Source organism: Polypterus senegalus, chromosome 12 (assembly GCF_016835505.1).
Source record: "Polypterus senegalus isolate Bchr_013 chromosome 12, ASM1683550v1, whole genome shotgun sequence".
Lineage (NCBI taxonomy): Eukaryota > Metazoa > Chordata > Cladistia > Polypteriformes > Polypteridae > Polypterus > Polypterus senegalus.
In genome coordinates this window covers 145093951-145113764 of record NC_053165.1, presented here as the reverse complement: position 1 = coordinate 145113764, position 19814 = coordinate 145093951, and the positions used below count along the sequence as shown (strand labels likewise).

Genomic DNA, 19814 nt, shown 5'->3' with positions numbered 1-19814 from the left:
TATATATATATATACATATATATATATATATATTGTAACGAACCGAGGAGACAGTAATAAGGGTTGGGGTTTTCCGGCCCGTATATTGTACACACAAAAAAACAGGTCAAAATTATAAACAAACAGTTCATAATGCGACGCCGACTCCTGGCGTCGCGCCATTTTATTGGGGAGGAGCGGAAGTGGAGGAATGCGGGAAGGACCGCAAGGGAGGATGGGAAGGATGGCGTCAGGGCAAGATGGCGGAGGAAGGGCGGAAGTACGCACTGCGGTCAATCCAGGCCTATGGTGCAGGAAGGTCTTTCTTTCTATGAGGAAGCAGAGGGAGAAAGTTAATACCCCCATTCCCTGGCGGCGAATGCTTTCCCAGGTGCTATCGAATCAATCCGCGGCCTCCTACCTGCGCGTGCGTGACACGATCCCCCCCTTAGCCCAGGACCGTCAGGTCGGGCGGACCTAACCGAGAGGTCGCGTGAATACGAGAGGGCATCGGCATTGGCCTGAAGGGTGCCCGCCGATAAGTGACAGTGAACTTATACGGCTGTAAGTCCAGGAACCACCTGGTGACCCGGATTCGACTCTTTGTGTAGGGACATCCACTGAAGTGCAGCGTGATCAGTCACCAGAGCGAATTCCACCCAGCAGGTAGTAACGGAGGTGGGTCACTGCCCACTTAATGGCCAAGGCCTCCCTCTCCACTGCCGCGTGCGGGTCTCCGGTCCATCAGTTTCGGCTAAGGTACATCACAGGGTGCTCGACACCATCGGCGCTTTGGCTCAGCACGGCACCCAGGCCTGTGTCCGGCGTCGGTCTGGAGAATAAGCGGAGCCCAAAATCGGGCGTCCGTAACACAGGTGCCGGCGTTAGGGCCTTCTTTAGGTCACTGAACGCGTGTTCTGCTTTGTCGGTCCACACCACGTATAGGGGCGCCCTTTTTGTCAGGTCAGTCAAGGGTGCTGCTCTTTGGAAACGGGAACAAACCGGCGGTAGTAACCCGCAAGCCCCAAGAAAGCCTGCACCTGTTTCTTGGTACGGACGGGGCCATTCTAAGATGTCTTTAACTTTGGAGCTCTGTGGCGCACCTGTCCTTGTCCCACGAGGTAGCCTAAATATTTGGCCTCCTTTAATCCAAAAACACTTCCGGGGTTTATGCGGAGGCGGCTTTAGCCAGTGTTCGGAGGACAGCTGCGACCTGCAGTAGATGCTCCTCCCAGGTGCGGAATAGATGACAACGTCATCCAGGTAAGCGGCACTATAGGACTGGTGGGGCTTCAGCACTCTATCTACCAGGCGTTGGAAGGTCGCGGGGCCCGTGCAGCCCAAATGGGAGGACCTTGTACTGCCAGTGCCCGCTAGGGGTGCTAAAGGCCGTTTTCTCCTTTGCGGATGCCGTTAAAGGAATTTGCCAATACCCTTTTGTCATGTCAAGGGTAGTCAGATGCGAGCCGTACCCAGCCGCTCAAGGAGGTCGTCAATGCGGGGCATGGGGTAGGCATCGAACTTGGAGATCTGATTCAGGCGTCTAAAGTCATTACAGAACCTCCAGGAGCCGTCTGGCTTGGAGGCGAGGACAATAGGGCTGGACCAGGGACTATGGCTCTCTTCAATTATGTCCATGTCCAACATACGTTTCACCTCCAGTTCGACCTCTGCGTTTTGCCTCCGGAGTCGGTAGGGCCTCTCGGACGATTACCCGGGCTCCGTGACTATATCGCGGCTCAATCAGCGGTCCGCCGGGTGACTCGCTCACTACCTCGGGGATGGCTCGGAGTGTTTGGGCTAACTCCTGCCGCTGCTTGGGGGTCAGCTCTTACGCCGAGGTTAAGGGCAGTTGTGCTTGCGAAAGGGAGAGTGACCTACGGGAGCTGGGAGCTCCTCTCTATCTCTCAGGGCTTTAACAGGTTGACATGATAGATCCTCTCACTTTCGGTCGACGATTGGGCTGTTTCACCAAATAGTCGGCGAGTCCTTTCTCTCCTTAACCTCGTAAGGCCCTTGCCAGTGGCGAGCAGCTTCGAAAGTGGGAGGTGGGGCGAGCACCATAACTTCGGTCCCAGGCGGAACTCCCTGAGGGCGGAGTTGCGGTTGTAACACCGGCCTGCGCTGCTTGCGCACGCAGGCGTGCTCTTTTAGGAGGGGCCTGATCTTTGTGAGTCGGTCGCGCAGTTGCGCCACGCTCCAAAATGTTAGAGGAGGGAAGAGCCTCGGCCTCCCAGCCTTCTTTTAGGATGTCGAGGATTCCCGGGGTTGTCGCCCATATAGTAATTCAAATGGGGAGAAGCCTGTAGAGGCCTGGGGTACCTCCGGTAGGCAAAAGCACGGCGGGAGGAGCTGGTCCCAGTTCCTGCCGTCCGCTGACTACCTTGCGAGCATCTGCTTAAGCGTCTGATTAAACGTTCGACCAACCCGTCAGTTTGCGGGTGATAGACTGGCGCTTTCAGGTGCTTTATCTGCAGTAATTTGGCTACCTCCTTGAGCGTATCCGAAGTGAAGGCGTACCCTGGTCGTGAGGACCTCCTTGGGTATGCCCACGCGTGAAACAAATTAACCAGTTCCGTCGCGATGCTTTTAGTATTAGCGGGCGCAGGGGAACCGCCTCTGGGTACCGGGTGGCATAGTCCACCATGACTAGGATATACTTGTGGCCACGGGTTGAGGGCTCCAGGGTCCCACCAAATCGACCCCTATCCTTTCAAAGGGGATGTCCACGGGGAATAGGGACTAGAGGAGCACGGTCCCTCCTAGGAATCTGGCGGGTCTGGCACTCGGACAGGATTGACAGAACCGCGGACCTCCTCATTGATCCCAGGCCAGTAAAGCGGGCTTAATCCTCTCCAGTGTTTTTGGCCCGAGGTGGGCCTAGGAGGTGAGCATGTGCCAGCTCGCATATCTCCCGCCCGGAAGGTACAGCTGAATTAGCAACAACTTCCGCACCTCGCCCTCATGGGTAGCCACCGGTACAACAGATCATTCTCAAGGACAAAGAAGGGTTTCAGCGGTGTGGATCCGTCCGCTGTTGAGCTGTTAGGCAGAACGACGCATTCGGGCAAAGCGCGGGAGTCATCATTCCACTGCTCCCTCTTAAAGGAGGCGGCGTGGACGAAATTGATGGTCCAGGCGCGAGAGGGTCTTGGGGCCTGGGCCGGGAAGAGTTCCTGGCTAGTCCCTTCTCCGGCGGAATCTTCGGGTCAAGGTCCGTAGCCACGGAAGGTCCCCGAGACACCAGCGCCCATAGGGCCTGCCCTTGTGCACGGCGTGGAGGCGCGGGAGGGTGCCTTTTCCCCTCATAACAAGATCCAAGAGGCCCCGGGAGGCGAATGGCTTACCGCTGATTCTTTTAGACCAGTCTTGTCCCAAAATCACTGGGAAGGGGGTCAGGTAACACAGCGACCGTCATTTGGATTGGTTCCCCTTCCAGGTGACATAGCAGTGGCGAGCGATATGACCTAGTCCCCCATGCACACAGGTGACCAACAAATGCTGTTTTAACCACTGTTGCGGTAAGACAAAGCGGCGAGCAACAATGGTAATGTTGCTGCGGAATCAAACAAAGCCACCACGGCGTGCCCATTTAGCAACACCACTCCCGTGATTGGACTCGCCAAGGGATGCGGCGGGTACAATACCTCTCCGGATGTCCAGCTGCAGTCCATAGGCTCCGGGCGATGTGATGGGGCAGTTTGGCAGCAGGTGACGGTCTCGCCACACTTGAAACAGCGGCGGACCCGGCCTCTCTGGCTCTGGCTGGCGCTTCTGCAGCGCGTCGAGGGCTCGGGGTGGCCGCCCGTCCCTGCCGGTTCCAGCGAGCAGGCTTTTCTGACCCCCAAGTGGAGGACCGCCAACTGGCGCTCCAGGGCGTCGAGGAGGCCCGACATGTTCTGATAAGCGTGTCCCGGACCTGCTGGGCGAGGGAACTGGGCATCGCATTGACCAGGCCTTCACAGGCCACCCGCTCGACCACTTTCCGCCCGTCGGGTCTCTGGCGTAGCCAGCGGCCCATCTTGCCCCAGAACTTCGAGCGCCTGGGCGCGCGGGCTTTTCAGGGTCAAAGACCCAGTTCCGCCATTCGACGCCTGCTGGCCGGGCTAATGCCGTAGCGGGCCAGTATTTGGGCTTGAGGAGGTCGTAATTAGCGGCCTCCTCCTCAGGGAGGTCATAATAGGCCGCAGGCTGGTCCCTTCAGGTATGGCGCCAAGATGGGCGCCACTTTCGGACCGCTGCCACTGCGTTCGGGTGGCGTCCTCTCAAACATGCCCAGGTAGGCATCGGCGTCCTCGAAGGGCCATCGGGACTAAAGGATGAGGCGGCTGCCTGGCGGGTCTGTCTCGCCCGTTGGGCTTCCACTAACCTGGCCGTGGCCTCCAGCTCCCGGTGGTGGCGGCTTGCGCAGCTGCAGCGCCTGGAGCTGGTCATTCATCAGCCTGCAGCACGTGTTGAGGTCCTGTCCCTCCGTCATTCCGGGATCTCTCTATCCTGCCGACTCGCCACTTGTAAGGACCGAGGAGACAGCAGCAAGGGTTGGGGTTTCCGGCCCGTATATTGTACACACAAACAAAACAGGTCAAAATTATAAACAAACAGTTCATAATGCGCGGCGCCGACTCCTGGCGTCGCGGCCATTATTTGGGGAGGAGCGGAAGTGGAGGAATGCGGGAAGGACGCAAGGGAGGATGGGAAGGATGGCGTCAGGGCAAGATGGCGGAGGAAGGGCGGAAGTACGCACTGCGGTCAATCCAGGCCTATGGTGCAGGAAGGTCTTTCTTTCTATGAGGAAGCAGAGGGAGAAAGTTAATACCCGCCATTCCCTGGCGAATGGTTTCCCAGGTGCTATCGAATCAATCCGGCCTCCTACTGCAAGCGTGCGTGACAATATATATATATATATATATATATATATATATATATATATATATATATATATATATATATATATATATAAATTCCTGTGTTTGAAGGGGCTTGTTCTTATATATTGTAATATTTCTTCAGCTTCCATAAATAACTATGTTTCTCCAAGTTCTATATAAATTAGTAATTAAAAAAATAACACTTTGTTCCACTTGTTTATTAACTGATTATGTATAATAACCATGTTTGACTCCTGTTGTTCCCTTGATTTAATTGGAGAGTGAAAGATGTCATGCTGTTCTAAGGATTGCCATAGCAGTATACTGCAGTGTAGGACACCGATATATGAAAAGAGGGGCTTGGTACTCATCTAAAGACAACTCCATAAAATGCCCTCTGATGGAGAAAGCCTTACTTTATTGTCAGCAGAATTAGCTGGGCCTGCTCTCTTGGAAAAAATAGCTTAGAAATTGTTGTCATAGAATGCTGGAGCCTAGCTAAGCAGCACTTGGCACCGTGTGGGAAGTCACTCTGGATGGGGCACCTATCCTTCCATGCCACTCATACATGTACCCACAACCATCCATTTTGGGCCTGCTTAGAATCACCAGTTAACTTAAGATGCTTAGTTTTAAAGATGTGGCAGGAAGAATGAAGTACCCAGGAAAAACCCCACGGAAACACAGGGAGAACGTACAAACTGAGCACAGGCAGATGTGAACTTGACTCACAGGGCTTATGAGGCACTTGGCCACTGTGCTCACCTTAAAGGATGTAAGGTATAGATCCAATTGATGATCCCAATGTGAGGGGCCTCCCTTCTCATGTTGGTTTGTTTTCTTATGTAACCAGCGCATTAAAGTAATTCACATGTAAAGAGACCTTCTTAGGGGATTGTTGTTGTTTGTTTTAACATTTCTTGAGTTTGTGCAAAAAGCAATATTTTCCCTTGGTGACAAATAAAGTTTTCCTATCTATCTATCTATCTATCTATCTATCTATCTATCTATCTATCTATCTATCTATCTATCTATCTATCTATCTATCATATAGTGCCTTTCCTATCTATCTATCTATCTATCTATCTATCTATCTATCTATCTATCTATCTATCTATCTATCTATCTATCTATCTATCTATCTATCTATCTATCCTGCTTGTTCTCCAGTGTACTTTGTAATGATGCATGCTGTTAATAATGTTGCTCATCTTGTGCATAGCATTGTAGTTTTTAAATTAATAACATTCTAGGATTACGGTGGCTATTTGTTTAACCTTTTACACGTCTACACTTTGAAATGAGTTCCAGTTTGCTCCAAATATTTATCTTGTCTCTTCCTGTAAATGCAGGAGCTTCCTGGAAATCGCATGTTGTGTTTTACAGGTCTGCTCATCTCTACCTAACCATAATTAAGCTGTTCCTTACATTTCATGCAGATGGGATTCTTGCAGAAGAAATGTCGAAACAGGGTCCACACTTTCCTTTACTTGCACCATGGGAGAGGTATGAAGATAAATGTGTACAAGAATAAGCTGTTCTAGATTATACTTGTAATACTGAATGAGCTAAACAAATGTAAATGTCTTACCTCCTTAATAACTGGTACAGAACATGACATCTTGTGTACATTCTGACCACACCTTGACACCGTAAGTGGCTTCTTAAATTCTTATATTAAACAACACAATACAAAGCCTGCTAGTTTACATAAAATGAAATGTCATTTATTTTGCCAGACATTTTAATTTTCCTTGTTTTTACTGAAAGACTGAAATGCTCCATGTTATGTGGCCTCTGTATCTCAGCTGTGAGCTCTTGGCCTAAACTCACTACCCAACTTTGTATACTGTTTTTTTTTTTCGTTTTTGTTAGTTTTTTAGCTCGTATTGTCCCACTGTCACTATCCTGAGGAGCCATGTAAGTAAGAATTTCATTATACCTAGTACACATGACAATATACTTGAATGTGGACACCCTGTGGCCCCTTTAAACCTCACCCTTTGTTTATGACTGGGTCAGTTCATGGAGTCATTATTGGAATTGGACCAGTAGGCAAGCACATTACTTAATGGCAAAATCGGAATCCTCCTGAGGCCATTGCTGAAATCATTTTAAACCAAAGTGAAAGAACCCAGGGGCATCAGCGAACCCCAAACTCCTAAACACAATCACACCAAGAGTCCCGGGGTTCAGATAACGGAAGGTTTATTAAATTCACCTCCACAAAGTAACACAAGCACACGATATGCAGTTTTTTCCTCTCCACAATACCTCTCTTCTTCTTACCATCACACTGCCCTACTCCAGTCGAGTGTTGTCCTACATCCTCCCATCTCCAACTCGCCTGGATAAGGGAGTGCGCTCCCTTTTATTATGGAGCCCAGAGTACTTCTGGAGCCAGGGTGATTGCCCAAAGGAAGTACTTCCAGGTCACATCTCCCTACAGCGCCCCCTTGTGGCACCCAGTGACCCCAGCAGGGCTGCTCTACTGGACTACATCTCCCAGCATGCCCTTCCGGCTTCCTACTGGGCACTAATATCTGGGGCTGCTGCCGTCTAGCATACTAGGGGAGTAAAAAGCCCCTGGTGACATCTTCCCTTTTCGGTGGGCTGCCCACCCATCCCTTCTGGTCCTTCCTTCCTGGTCTGTTCCACCTTTTCCTCCCCGGCTGGGATGCCTATTTGCTCGTTATGAGCCTCCCGTCCGGTTGAGGAACCATCCCCTCTTCTGGCCGGGATACCTGTCTAGCCCATGTGGCATCTACAACCAGCAGTCCACTGCAATAGGCAGCCACAGTGCCACCTGGACCATGTGTGACACCTTGGGCTTTTGGAATACTTGACAGTCTGCTATGGTCTCTGTTTTATTCTGGTACTTTTGGAGCGTTGATCTACAGGACATTCTGTGCAATAAAAGAGCTCAATACCCCATGAGATGCCAGTCTAGCCACACCGGCCTTCGGAGTGTGTTTTCTGTTGCCATGTCATTAAACAGGTTCTGTTCACTTCTTGCTATCCCATGATACGTTTCCTTCTGGACAATTTATTATTATATATACTCAGGGTCCACTTTATTAGGCACATCAGCTCATTAATTCAAATAATCTGCTCCTCCATATACTGTATATACCGTATTTACGCGTGTACCACATGCACATTTCTTCCCGAAAATTAGCATTAGAAAATCAGGTGCGCGTCATACATGAGGAAATGTAATTCTGTAATGTTTACATCTTCTGCTTGGGCTCGATCGCTTGCTCTCTCTCTTGTTCGCTTGCTCACCCACTCGCGCTCTCGTTCGCTTACTCGCACTCTCGCACTCTCTCTCTCGCTCGCTTGCTCGCGCACACGCACTCTCTCTTGCTCGCGTGCTCGCGCACTCTCGCTCTCTCTCTCTTTTGCTCGCTTGCTCGTGCTCTTCTCACTTGACAGCGCGCTCTCTCTCTCTCTAAACGCTTCCTATACAATCACAACGTGCGTCATTACCGCGGGCAAAACTTTTTTCGCGATTTTCTTTGTAAAAATTAGGGTGCGTGTCTTACACGAGGGCACGTGGTACACGAGTAAATACTGTATATACTGTATAAATATGCACTAGTGGTCATAAGTTTTAGGTCACCTTCATTTTCACAGTTTTTACTGAAATTTAAATGGTGCTAGTCCAGTTAATAACCAAAAATGGTACAAAGGTAAGCAGTAATCTGCCAGAGTTAAAAAAATAATGTTCAGAGTTACACAAACAAGCCTCTTTTAGAGAACAAGTAATTGACTTTCAGCCTACAGCTTGTCTGCAGCAATGGAAATTAATTTAGCCTTAAAAGTTGATGCAAACAATTCCTACAGGTGTCCCAACTTTTGCTGATTACTTACAAAATGTCTGTCTGTATTGAAGCAATGCTCAAACAAACTGTTTTGTTACAACCCCTGAATCATTATTTGGACAATACTGCACCATATTGCCATCATAATGGTGAGAAAAAAGGCCACTCATAGAGGAGGACAGACAGACCATTATAATCCTTAAAAGTGTAGCTCTCTTATTTACAGAAATTGCAAAGAAAGCCAAGGCTACACCAGCACACGGAACTTGGAGGAAATCTTAAAAGGAAGTTTGTCGGAAGACGTCTTTCAAGGAGTCAATAGTGTACATGACAGGCATGGCACAGGACAAAGAAAAAGCTACATATGAATGGTCGTCAAAACAACAACGTTAATGTCCAGATCTCAATCCAATTGAGAATTTGAGGTTGGACTTGAAAAAGGCTGCTCACTTAAAATCTACATGGGGGAAAAACTGTCCAGATGTGCCAAGCTGGTAGAGAAAGACCTGTCATGGCTGCTTCTACTAAATACTGAAATGAGGGGGCTGACTGCTTATGAGATCAATTGTAATTGTAATTCATTTAGACCACATTACAGAGATCTCAAGTCACTTTGACATCAAACAGACTTTTTCTATTGTTCAGTATCAAGAAAAAGACCATTTAAATCCACAGTGATTTAATGTTGTATAACAAATGCTCAAGGGGGTGAATAGCCACACACAGACACATACGTTTATATCTTCTTCTTCTTTTTTGGCTGAAAAACAAAAAATAGCAATGAAAACAAATGGAGCTTAATGTCTTTGTTCTTCTTTTTTGTTTATTTTGAAATGCTGGAACTTTTTGACGTATGCGTCTTAACTTCCCTGGCTGGTCACAGCTCATGCCTATGGTCTTCGTCTTGGGATTTAAATAGCACAGTGACTGGGAGCATCTGTCCAAGAGGCAGGTTTGGAAGCTTCATGATTCATCTGCCTTGTCAAAATCATCCCAGCTGTGGGTGGAAACAGAGAACTCTTAGCTTGTAGGGCTGCCTTCAATATCTTCCCTGGTACATGCACTCCAGAAGACTGTTTTTTCCCTTACGTGTGATAATATATTATAAATAACGACAGTAGAGATTAGAAACAGTTGGGGCACCATCGTGATGCCGGTATGATTAACGGCAAAGGTACTAAAAATAATAAACATAACACCCAGGAGCTGGTGTCTTTTCAGACATGAGTCAATGGTTGTCTGACACAAAATGGCCATGGAGACGGTTTTTCAAGCAGGAGAGCAGGAAGAGGCGGGTTCAGGTGGTCTGGAAATGGAAGTGATGTCATTGGCGGTGCATCTGTCAATCATTTTTTCTACAGCGGGAGGAAGAGAAAAGGCATTAGGTGACAGTGCCAGCCCCTGGCCCGGAGTGTAATTACTTTTAGACGAACCCTGAAGTTGTCTCCCATGCGCACGTGTGCCAATATGCAGTAAATAGATATGTGTGTGTGTGTGTGTGTACATATATAGCATACAAACATGGTTAAGACCTTTACTTGTTCTATGACCAAACAGGGCCAAAATTCATGATCAAACCTACTTGACTTTGGTATGACTGTTGGTTTCAAATGTTCTCAGATATGGCTGCTTTCCTTGGTTTTTCAAGCACAAGAGTCTCTAGAGTGTACAAAGAATGTGGCATCATAAATCAATGAACATACACGGACCGAAATAGACACTTGATCAGCAAAACCTTACGCCTGATGATAGAAAAAAATGTCACCAGAGGTCATAATAGGCACTTGATCACCAAAACCTTAGACCAGACAATAGAACAAATGTCACCAGAGATAATAATAGGCACTTGATCACCAAAACCTTACACTTGACAATAGAAAAAATGTCACCGGAGATCATAATAGGCACTTGATCACATAAACCTTACACCTGACAATAGAACAAATGTAACCCCTCCTGTCAAATCTTAGTTTATGCAGCAACATTCATGTGGTAGGATCAGAATTTGCCTTAAACAGCACAAATCCATTAATCCATCTTGCATTCAGTCCAGCAAGTTGTGCTAAGTTAATGGTGTGGGAAAAGTTTTTTTGAGACATGTTAAGTCTCCTAATACCAACTGAATGTCATTTGAATGCCACAAAGTACATAAGTATTGTGCTGACCACATGCATTCCTCCATGAACATGATGTTGACTCCAATTTACTTCAGTGGTGACACATTCCCCAGATCTCAGACCACTTAAACACATTTCCATTGAGTTGGAATGGGAGGTTCACAACGCGACTGTGTTGCCAAAAAAATCTGCGGGAAGTTCAAGATGCTCTCGGGTCACCATGGACCAAAGTTTGTATGGAATGTTTCCAGCATCTTGTTAAATCCATACCTGGAAAACTCTAGGCTATTCTGGAGGTAAATGAGGGTCCTGCTCACTACTTCTTTGGGGTACCTAATACAGTGGATAATGAATGTCTGCATATCACTATGTATAACAGAGTAAGTGCACCTTCCCTCAGCTCTACGGTTTTATCTCGATGGCCTTGTCCTCATTAAGACTCACATTCACTCTAACCTCAGGTGAAAAACCACATATCACAGATTTTGTTTTGTCATTTTGTGTTCAACAACAAAGTAAGCAACATGCAGAGGCTATGTGTGAAAAAGTAAGTGCGCCCTTAGTGCTTTCATATCGATTTATAAGATAATGAGAGCCAACTGCTACTAATAAATTAGTCATCTTAGGAGTTTGTAAATACTGGATGATTGTTAGTTATGTCTTGATAAATAAACTGAAGGTGTACTTTTTAATTTGCTCTATATATACATGCATATGTGTAGCATTGAGTGTCTATGAAAATATTCACCCCCACTTTGAACATTTTCACATCTTATTGTTACACAACATTGAATCACTGTGGATTTAATTTGTTTTTTTTGGCATTGATCAACAGAGTAAGACTCTTTAATGTCAAAGTGAAAACTGATCTCTGCAAAGCGGTCTAAATGAATTACAAATATAAACCACAAAACAATTGATTGCACACTCACCACCTTCGAGTTAGTGTTTAGTAGAAGCGCCTTTGGCAGCCATGATTGCCTACAGTGTGTGTGCACATGTCTCTCCCAGCTCTGCCATTCTCCTTCTTTACAAAACTGCTCCAGCTCTGTGAGGTGTCATGGTGATCGTGCATGAACAGCCTTTGTGAAGTTCTGCCACAAATTCTCAGTTGGATTGAGAGCCGGACTTTGACTCGACCACTCCAGGATATTCACATTGCTCTTTTTAAGCCATTCCTCTGTAGCTTTGGCTTTGTGCTTGTGGCCAGAAAATAAATCTTCTCCCAAGGTGTAGATTTCCTACAGACTGCATCAGGTTTTCCTCCAGGATTTCTCTTTATTTTTCTGCATTTAACCCCGGTACCCTCCCCCCAGGGCCTGCTGCAGAGAAGCACACACAGGATGATGCTGCCACAACCATGCTTCACGGTGGGGATGGTGTGTTTGTGATGATGAGTAGTGGTTGGTTTAAGCCAGAGATCTCAAACTCCAGTCCTGGAGAGACGCAGTGGTTGCAGGTTTTCATTCTAACCCTTTTCTTAATTAGTGACCTGTTTTTGCTGTTAATTAACTTCTTTTGAATTCATTTGAAATTAAGTTACCTGCTCTTGAAGACTCGGATCCCCTAATTGTTTCTATTTCCTTAGTTAGCGGCCAGACAATAATGAGATACAAAATGAGCCAAAACAGGACCAGCAAACTGTGACCATCATGCAATATCTGAAAATAAAGAAGGGTGGAGGTCTCAGGAATGTTGATCTGTTCAGGTCCCCAAAACATTTTAACAGTGCGCTTAGAAAAGTAAAGAAAAAATCAATCATTTTGAAAATGCCTGCCATTACACAATGAGAGCAGCAATAAGCCATAGAATTAAAGAACAGGTTTAATTAACAACAAGACTCAGCACCTAATTAAGCAATTGGTTAGAGTTTGAGGCCCTGACTTAGTCGGTCTTCTGTTGGCTCACTCACTTCAACATTTCATTTCTGTTTAAGGAAAGAAATAAAGCAATTCAGAGGAACGATGAAGAAATTCCGGGGAATAAATCTTAAAAAACAAGTCAAATAAAATGAATTCAAAAGAAGTTAATTAGCAGCAAAAACAGGTCACTAAATAAGAAAAGGGTTAGGATGAAAACCTGCCCTTCAGGACTGGAGTTTGAGCTCCCTGGTTTAAGTCAAACATGTGTGTTTAGTCTGATGGCCAAAAGGATTATTGATTAAAAGACAGAGCCTTCTTCTAGCTGAGCTCAGACTTTCCCACGTGCCTTCTGCTGAGATCAAACTGTGGCTTTCTCTTTGCCACTCTCCCATAAAGCTGTGAATGGTGACGCACCCGAGCAACACTTCTTCTTTACAAAGCCACTGTAGCCTTTAGTTCTCTTAGGTCTCTTAGTGACCTCACTTGTCTTCTTCTTGTATGATCTCCCAGTTTTTGTGGACTCAGTGTAGACCAGCATCTTTATCGTATACTAGCAAAATACCCGCGCTTCGCAGCGGAGAAGTAGTGTGTTAAAGAAGTTATGAAAAAGAAAAGGAGACTTTTTAAAAATAACGTAACATGATTGTCAATGTAATTGTTTTGTGACTGTTATGAGTGTTGCTGTCATCAAGGATTTGATTATCATTATTTGTTTCAGTCAGGTTCGTATTTGGAGGATGTGTTGTGTTCAAGTTACATTCCGTGTTTGTCTAGTCTATCCCTGACCGTCTCGTCTTCGTTGTCAACCGTCGTAAAGATAACAGGTTTCATTCATCGAAGTGATCACTACCCAAATCGGTAGTCGTGAATCTAAGATGTTTAACAGGCATTCCTGGTATTAAGTTGTGGATTTGCCTGTGAATATTTAGCGGCAGCGTGTCTATGAACATAAAAAAGTTTCTCTCGTACTTTTTCTAAGTTTGTGCCAAACACTTTTCTATCCCTGACCATCTCATCTTCGTTTGCATAAGCACAGTCCTTCACCAGCAATTTTAACTCTGCTACAAAGTGATCAAAAGTCTCGTTTATACCCTACGTCCTCTCATTAAACTTGTATCCCGCGAATATCGTATTCGTCTTAGGCACGACAAACGCCAGCGGCAGCGTGTCTATGAACTTAATTTAAAGTTAAGCTTTACACCCTGCTTTCCTATTCGTTTGCATAAACACAGTCCTTCATCAGCAATTTTAACTCCGTTACAGCAATTTTAACTCCGTTACAAAGTGATCAAAAGTCTCGTTTATACCCTACGTCTTCTCATTAAACTTGTATCTCTTGAATATCGTATTCGTCTTAGGCATGACAAACGCCAGCGGCAGCTTGTCTATGAACTTAATTTAAACTTAAGGTTTACAATGTGCTTTGTTTCTGCACTACTGCACTTATGAATATGCTTGTATGCGTCACTCGCTTCATATTCTTTTGCTGCCTTCTCAATTGTGTAATGTGTTTTTTGTTCGGCGCTCTTTGGAGCTCTTGCTTGTTGTCTGCATACTGCGTTCACAGTCAGTTCACATGAGCCGCTCGGAGTACATGCATCGAAGGTTCTCAGCTGTGCTTCTGCTATCTCGTGCGATCTTGCGATGTCCACGGCTTTATTTAATGTTAGCTCAGACTCGGCACTTAAAAGTTTCTCTCGCACTTTGGCTGAGTTTTTGCCAAACACTAGTCTATCCCTGACCATCTCATCTTCGTTTGCATAAGCACAGTCCTTCACCCGCGAATATTTAGCGGCAGTGTGTCTATTGGATTGCTGCTGACAAACGGCCTTATATGGGCAGGCACTCAATTACGTGGGAGGCGTGACGATGAAGGACGCAACTCCGCCTCACACAGTAAGTAGGTTCCAGTTATGACCGTCACGCGTAGAATTTCTAAATGAAACCTGCCTAACTTTTGTAAGTAAGCTGTAAGGAATGAGCCTTCCAAATTTCAGCCTTCTTCCTACACGGGAAGTTGGAGAATTAGTGATGAGTGAGTCAGTCAGTGAGTCAGTGAGGGCTTTGCCTTTTATTAGTATAGATTGTGTTATTTACTGAATCCATCTACCTATTCAATCTATCTGTTGTGAAAGATTCAGCCTGGGCACAGATACACGGACTCTGATTCTTCCCAAACACATATGTTTATTGCCCAGTTCTTCACCTGCACAGCACACAGTGCACAAATCATCAATAATAATGCTTACAGTCCTTCTCTTCTCTTTTTCTCTCTCTATTGCCGCTTCTTCTCCTCTCCTCACAAGCTCCGTCCTCTTCCACCCGACCCGATGAACCTCCCCCAGCACTTCCTGGTGTGGCAGAAGTGCTGCTATCCAGGGCTCCAGGATTTTCCAGACCCCAACAGAGTTGAGCTTCCAAGCTCTCCATCTGTGACCCTGATGTAATCCAGGGGGAATGCCCTCTTGCGACCCACGGAAGATATTGCCAATCTCCCGGTGCTTCCCTTCTCCAGGCGTTCTGGTGGGGCAAGTTCCCTGGTCATCTGCCACACTGTCTGATCTCTCTTTGACAGGCTTGTGGTAGAGGTGTGGGGTATTTACAGTATATAGATGCAGTTTAGGCCAGCATCTTTATTTTGTGTTGTGTTATCTACCAAATCCTATACCTTTTCTAATCTACTGTATCACTCTGGCCTGTCAAAGAGAAGATTAGAGAGATAGATTGAATAGGAAGATGAAGTCAGAAGATAACACAATACAAGATAAAAATGCTAGCCTACACTGCATTTATATACTGTAAATACCCCACAACTCTACCACGAGCCTGTGACAGATAGATTAGATGGACAGATTAGAAAAGATAGTTAGATTAGAAAAGGTAGATGGATTCAGTAGATAACGGAATACAAAATTAATAAGTTGGTCTGCACGGCCTGCTCTAGGTACAGAGCAGCCATTCTCTTGACTGGACTCCAAGGGTCATTCCGTGAGTTGGATATTTTCTTGTCTCCATCCCCTAATTTGTGCTTTTCACGGAGTCTTCTTTTGCCGTCATTTTTTGGTTAGTCCTCCATACTGACTCACCACAAGCCTGACCTTCCACATTCAGGTGTCTTTAGACGACAGTCGACTCAAACCCCTGACTGGTGGTCTCCATTGAACTAATTCTGTGACTTCTAACACTAACTGGTTACACCAGTATTGATTTACAGCTGTCATATTAGAAGTGGAGAATTCTTATCTGGTCAGTTATTTGGTGTTTTTGTATATGTAATTAATTTAGGCCACTTTGCAGAGATCTGTCTCCATTTTGATATTAAAGTGAAGCTAAATTAACGCCACTGTGAATCATTGTTGTGTAACAGTAACACATGAAAACGTCCAAAGAAGGGGTGAATACTTTTTATAGGCACTAAAAGGAGACAAAGTTGGCAGTGTGATTAAGTGCAGGCACATCGCAGTGCCTGGCACCTGGGTTCAGCTGGCAGTCAGACCAGTAGTTTACTTTGAACACAGATAATATTATCCCAATATCTTTATTTCTGTGCAGAAATGCAAATTCAGTGTTGAAATCCCACCTTCTGCAAGCCAAAGAGATGTCTCCAGACGCTAGCGTAAACAGAGCAGACCAGCTAGAAGACAGACTTTGGATCCACGAGAAGAAGGCAGCGACTCTTGCCGAACAGGCATTCCGCATGAAAGAAGAGATTGCTGACAGTCTACGAGATATGCAAAGCAAGGGTGCGGCAGAACAGGTGGCTCGACAGGTCCTGGAGGAGCACATTCGCAAGATCACTGCCATTGTGAGGCAACTGAACAGAGATATTGTGGTAAGGATGTTCTTCACAAGACGCACAGTTGGACAATTCATGCATTGAAGGTTTTCTTAGGACCACAGAATTAAATAAATGCTCTTTCGAAAGCCACATAAATAGAAATTGACCTGAGATAAATAGGTTAGGTGGATAAGTGGAGGGGTGTGTGGTGCAGTGGTTTTGGCTTTGGTCTTCAAACCCTGCAGTTGTGGGTTCACAATTGAGCAAGTCACTTCACATGCCTGTGCTCCATGTGGAAAAAGAAAAGAAATGTACTTTTTGGTATTTGAAATTTCATTTTAGAAGCAAAAACAAAAAAAACGAAAATGAAAGGAATTTTCAGATTTTGATTTTTGATTAAAAAATAAAATGAGGGAAAATAAGGTATTTTTTAATTCTATGGTAACAAATAGCAGTCATAAACTTAAAATTACACATACTTTTCTGGATTTATTTTTGATTCAAATAATAAAAGTGTAATAGCTCAAAAATAACAAAACAGATGAATTTTCGTTGTCTGAAACCGGAAGTTCTTCTTCTGCGCGATTTTTGACGAGCCACGTGTTTCTCAGGAACAGTAAAAGAGTGACACTCCGGGACGAGGACATGACTGCAGAAAAACTGAGCCGCATCTTTCAGATAAAAATACAAGCTTTGCAAACTTTGCTTCATTGATGTAGCAGTTCTTTTATGAACGTTATTGTTATTACTTACTGGGAAATAAAGGGTGTTTTCTCATTCTCGTTTCTTGCATTTTTCTTTTCTGATGTACGAAAGAATAAAAGGAAAAAAGTAATTGTTTTGCATTTTTCATTTTTCCCTTTTAAGTTTAAAATCAAATAAGTGTCTCTTTTTCTTTTTAAAATGATATTTTCTGAAACGAAATTCCAAATACCAAAAAGTACACGGACCACAATTGTATCATAAATAAATAGAGGTTTAACCTTTTGAGGTCCGCTGCATGTTCTAGACACTTCCTTGGTCACATTTAAAATCAACCACATACTTTCATCCATCCATTATCTAACCCGCTATATCCGAACTACAGGGTTACGGGGGTCTACTGGAGGCTATCCCAGCCAACACAAGGCGCAAGGTGGGAAACAAACCCAACCACATACTTCTATATTCATATACTGCCTAAATAAAATACATTAAATATAGCCGGGATTAGCATGACTCACAACCTCAGCTCCATCAATCATCCATCCATCCTCTCGGCAGAACTGGCATGTTCTGGATTTTATCCCTCTACATTAATTTGGGTGAGGGTAACAAGCAAATTAGTGCACAATTAAAAGATAAAAAGGAAATCAGAAAAAGTTTAACAAAAACATATGAAAGTGATGGCTGAACAGGGCAGCATTTTAAGTCAGACGGAATGAGATGATGGATCATAATTATAATAACCAGCTAAGGTCGTAACTGGGTCAGCAGGAATTCAATCAACAAAGACCAGGATGTGAGATAAAATTGAAGGTTAAGAAGCATAGTAAGAGAGCCAATAACCAGAGTTTTCTCATGTAGGCTAAGCCAAAACTCAAGCTATAAATCAAAGTCAAAGAACTGAGAAGAATCTTTAACCAGAGATATCTTTAACAATAATAACACTGTGATTTATCCTGAAACTCAGACAATTAGGAAGTGCATGATGTTGACCATTATACCGTTGTGGTAATGATGTCACATGTCACACACTTCTGATCATCCTGCCTAGCAACAGGCTGGCAACCCTGCATTAAAAACAGCAAAGAATGGTGGCACCCATAATAAAAAGTACACGGTGCAGCAGGAGGACATATTTCAAAAATAGCATCTTCAAAAGCATTTCAAAGCAAAAAAAAAAAACAGTCCAACCATTTAATTCCTTGACCTCTGAAACCCCCAGGACAATCTCTTTTATTTTTAGAAGACAAGTAAAAGGGCAGAAAAATATAAAACAAATGTGTTAATTAATAAAAACAACAATATTAACAAAAGTAACAAAATAATCTACAAGAACAAAGGAGCCTGAGTAAAACCATGACAATTTTAATTTAAGAGAAGTTTGTAAATAAAATAAATTACACTCAGATTGTTGCAGATTGTTTTAAAAATTGCAGGTTTATATTCAACTTTTCATCAATACTTTTAAATGGCCTTCCAGAACATCTTGTCATGTATGTGCACCTGGGAACCACCTTCCAGGCTCTGAAAAGGTAAGCAGTACCACCTTGGGATGAGAGGGGGTGCTGGTGCTAGCCATTTCTTCTCTTTCCACCACAATTCCAGGAGAACATTCCAGGATGGCACTTTGCGCCAACCACAACACACAGAGAAGGCTTTTCCCCTTCCTCCCTGAACACCATAAAAACAGGTGAACCCTGAAAGGAGGCATTCACTTTGGACCAGGCCCTCAACAGAGACAGAGTTCCTTTTGAAGTACCATGCTATAGGCTGTAAAGTCTCACTAGTTGAGTGTCAAGAGCACTAATCTCTTTTTATTTTTCTTTAACGTTCATAAAATGGAGTTGCCTGGTTGGCACTCCAACCTTTCTTTGGCATTGTTGATCCGTTCACAAGTGGCGTAGTCGGCGGGATGACCAAACTGACAGACCTCCAGTGCAGAGTTGAAGAGCCTGGAAGGTGGTACCCTGGTGTGCAAGCATGATAATCTTTGCAAAATTAAACCTGATTTCTTTCCGTTTTTTTAAATCATGCCTATTCTTGCTGTTCTTAATAATTTTATTACATTTATTTCATTACACTTACACTTTGAAGTTGGGTTAGAATTAAAGAGTTAACCTTATACAGTATTAGAACTACAGCTGAGAAATTCATTTCTCAGGGCTGAGATTATCCATAATGCATTTCTTTCATAATGAAACATATTTGCCTTTTAACATTTCCATATCTGTGAGCATTTACTGCAGCTAATCAGCATTCTAAATATGCCCTTTGAATAATAGCGATAGTCTGCAATAAAGTAGTAAGTAAACGTGAATATTTAATAGCTTGATGCACCTGATTCCACTGTGCATTTTTTCATATAAGTTGTACACAATAAATGTGACCCACACCCACGTTTCTTTTCAAGATGTGTATATGACAGCACACTAACACAGTGTTGTATGAAAATAACAGAGACAGAATTACTATTCAAAACATATTATTATGTAATCATTTTCTATCATTAATTATTCATCTATGTTTGAATTTCAGGTTTTACAAGAGCAGATCATTGCAAGGGATAATGTGAACCTGGGAAACAACGCAGTAGTCAAGAATCTAGAGATGCAGCACATATCAAGTCTGGGTGACCTGCGTGGGAGAATAGCCAGGTGAGCCAGTGGACATGAGTGGTCTTA

General features: G+C 44.5%; 1 protein-coding gene across 1 annotated transcript in view; it reads left to right on the top strand.

The window, feature by feature from the left end:
• Nucleotides 1-19791, top strand: part of LOC120540800 (protein FAM81A-like) — a 27932-nt gene extending 8141 nt beyond the window's left edge. Inside the window, exons 3-5 of the mRNA XM_039771866.1 lie at nucleotides 6287-6353; nucleotides 16203-16482; nucleotides 19669-19791. Of these exons, the coding sequence (XP_039627800.1) occupies nucleotides 6287-6353; nucleotides 16203-16482; nucleotides 19669-19791 (470 nt within the window). The remainder of the gene's footprint in view (nucleotides 1-6286; nucleotides 6354-16202; nucleotides 16483-19668) is intronic.
• Nucleotides 19792-19814: the final 23 nt, after the last annotated feature.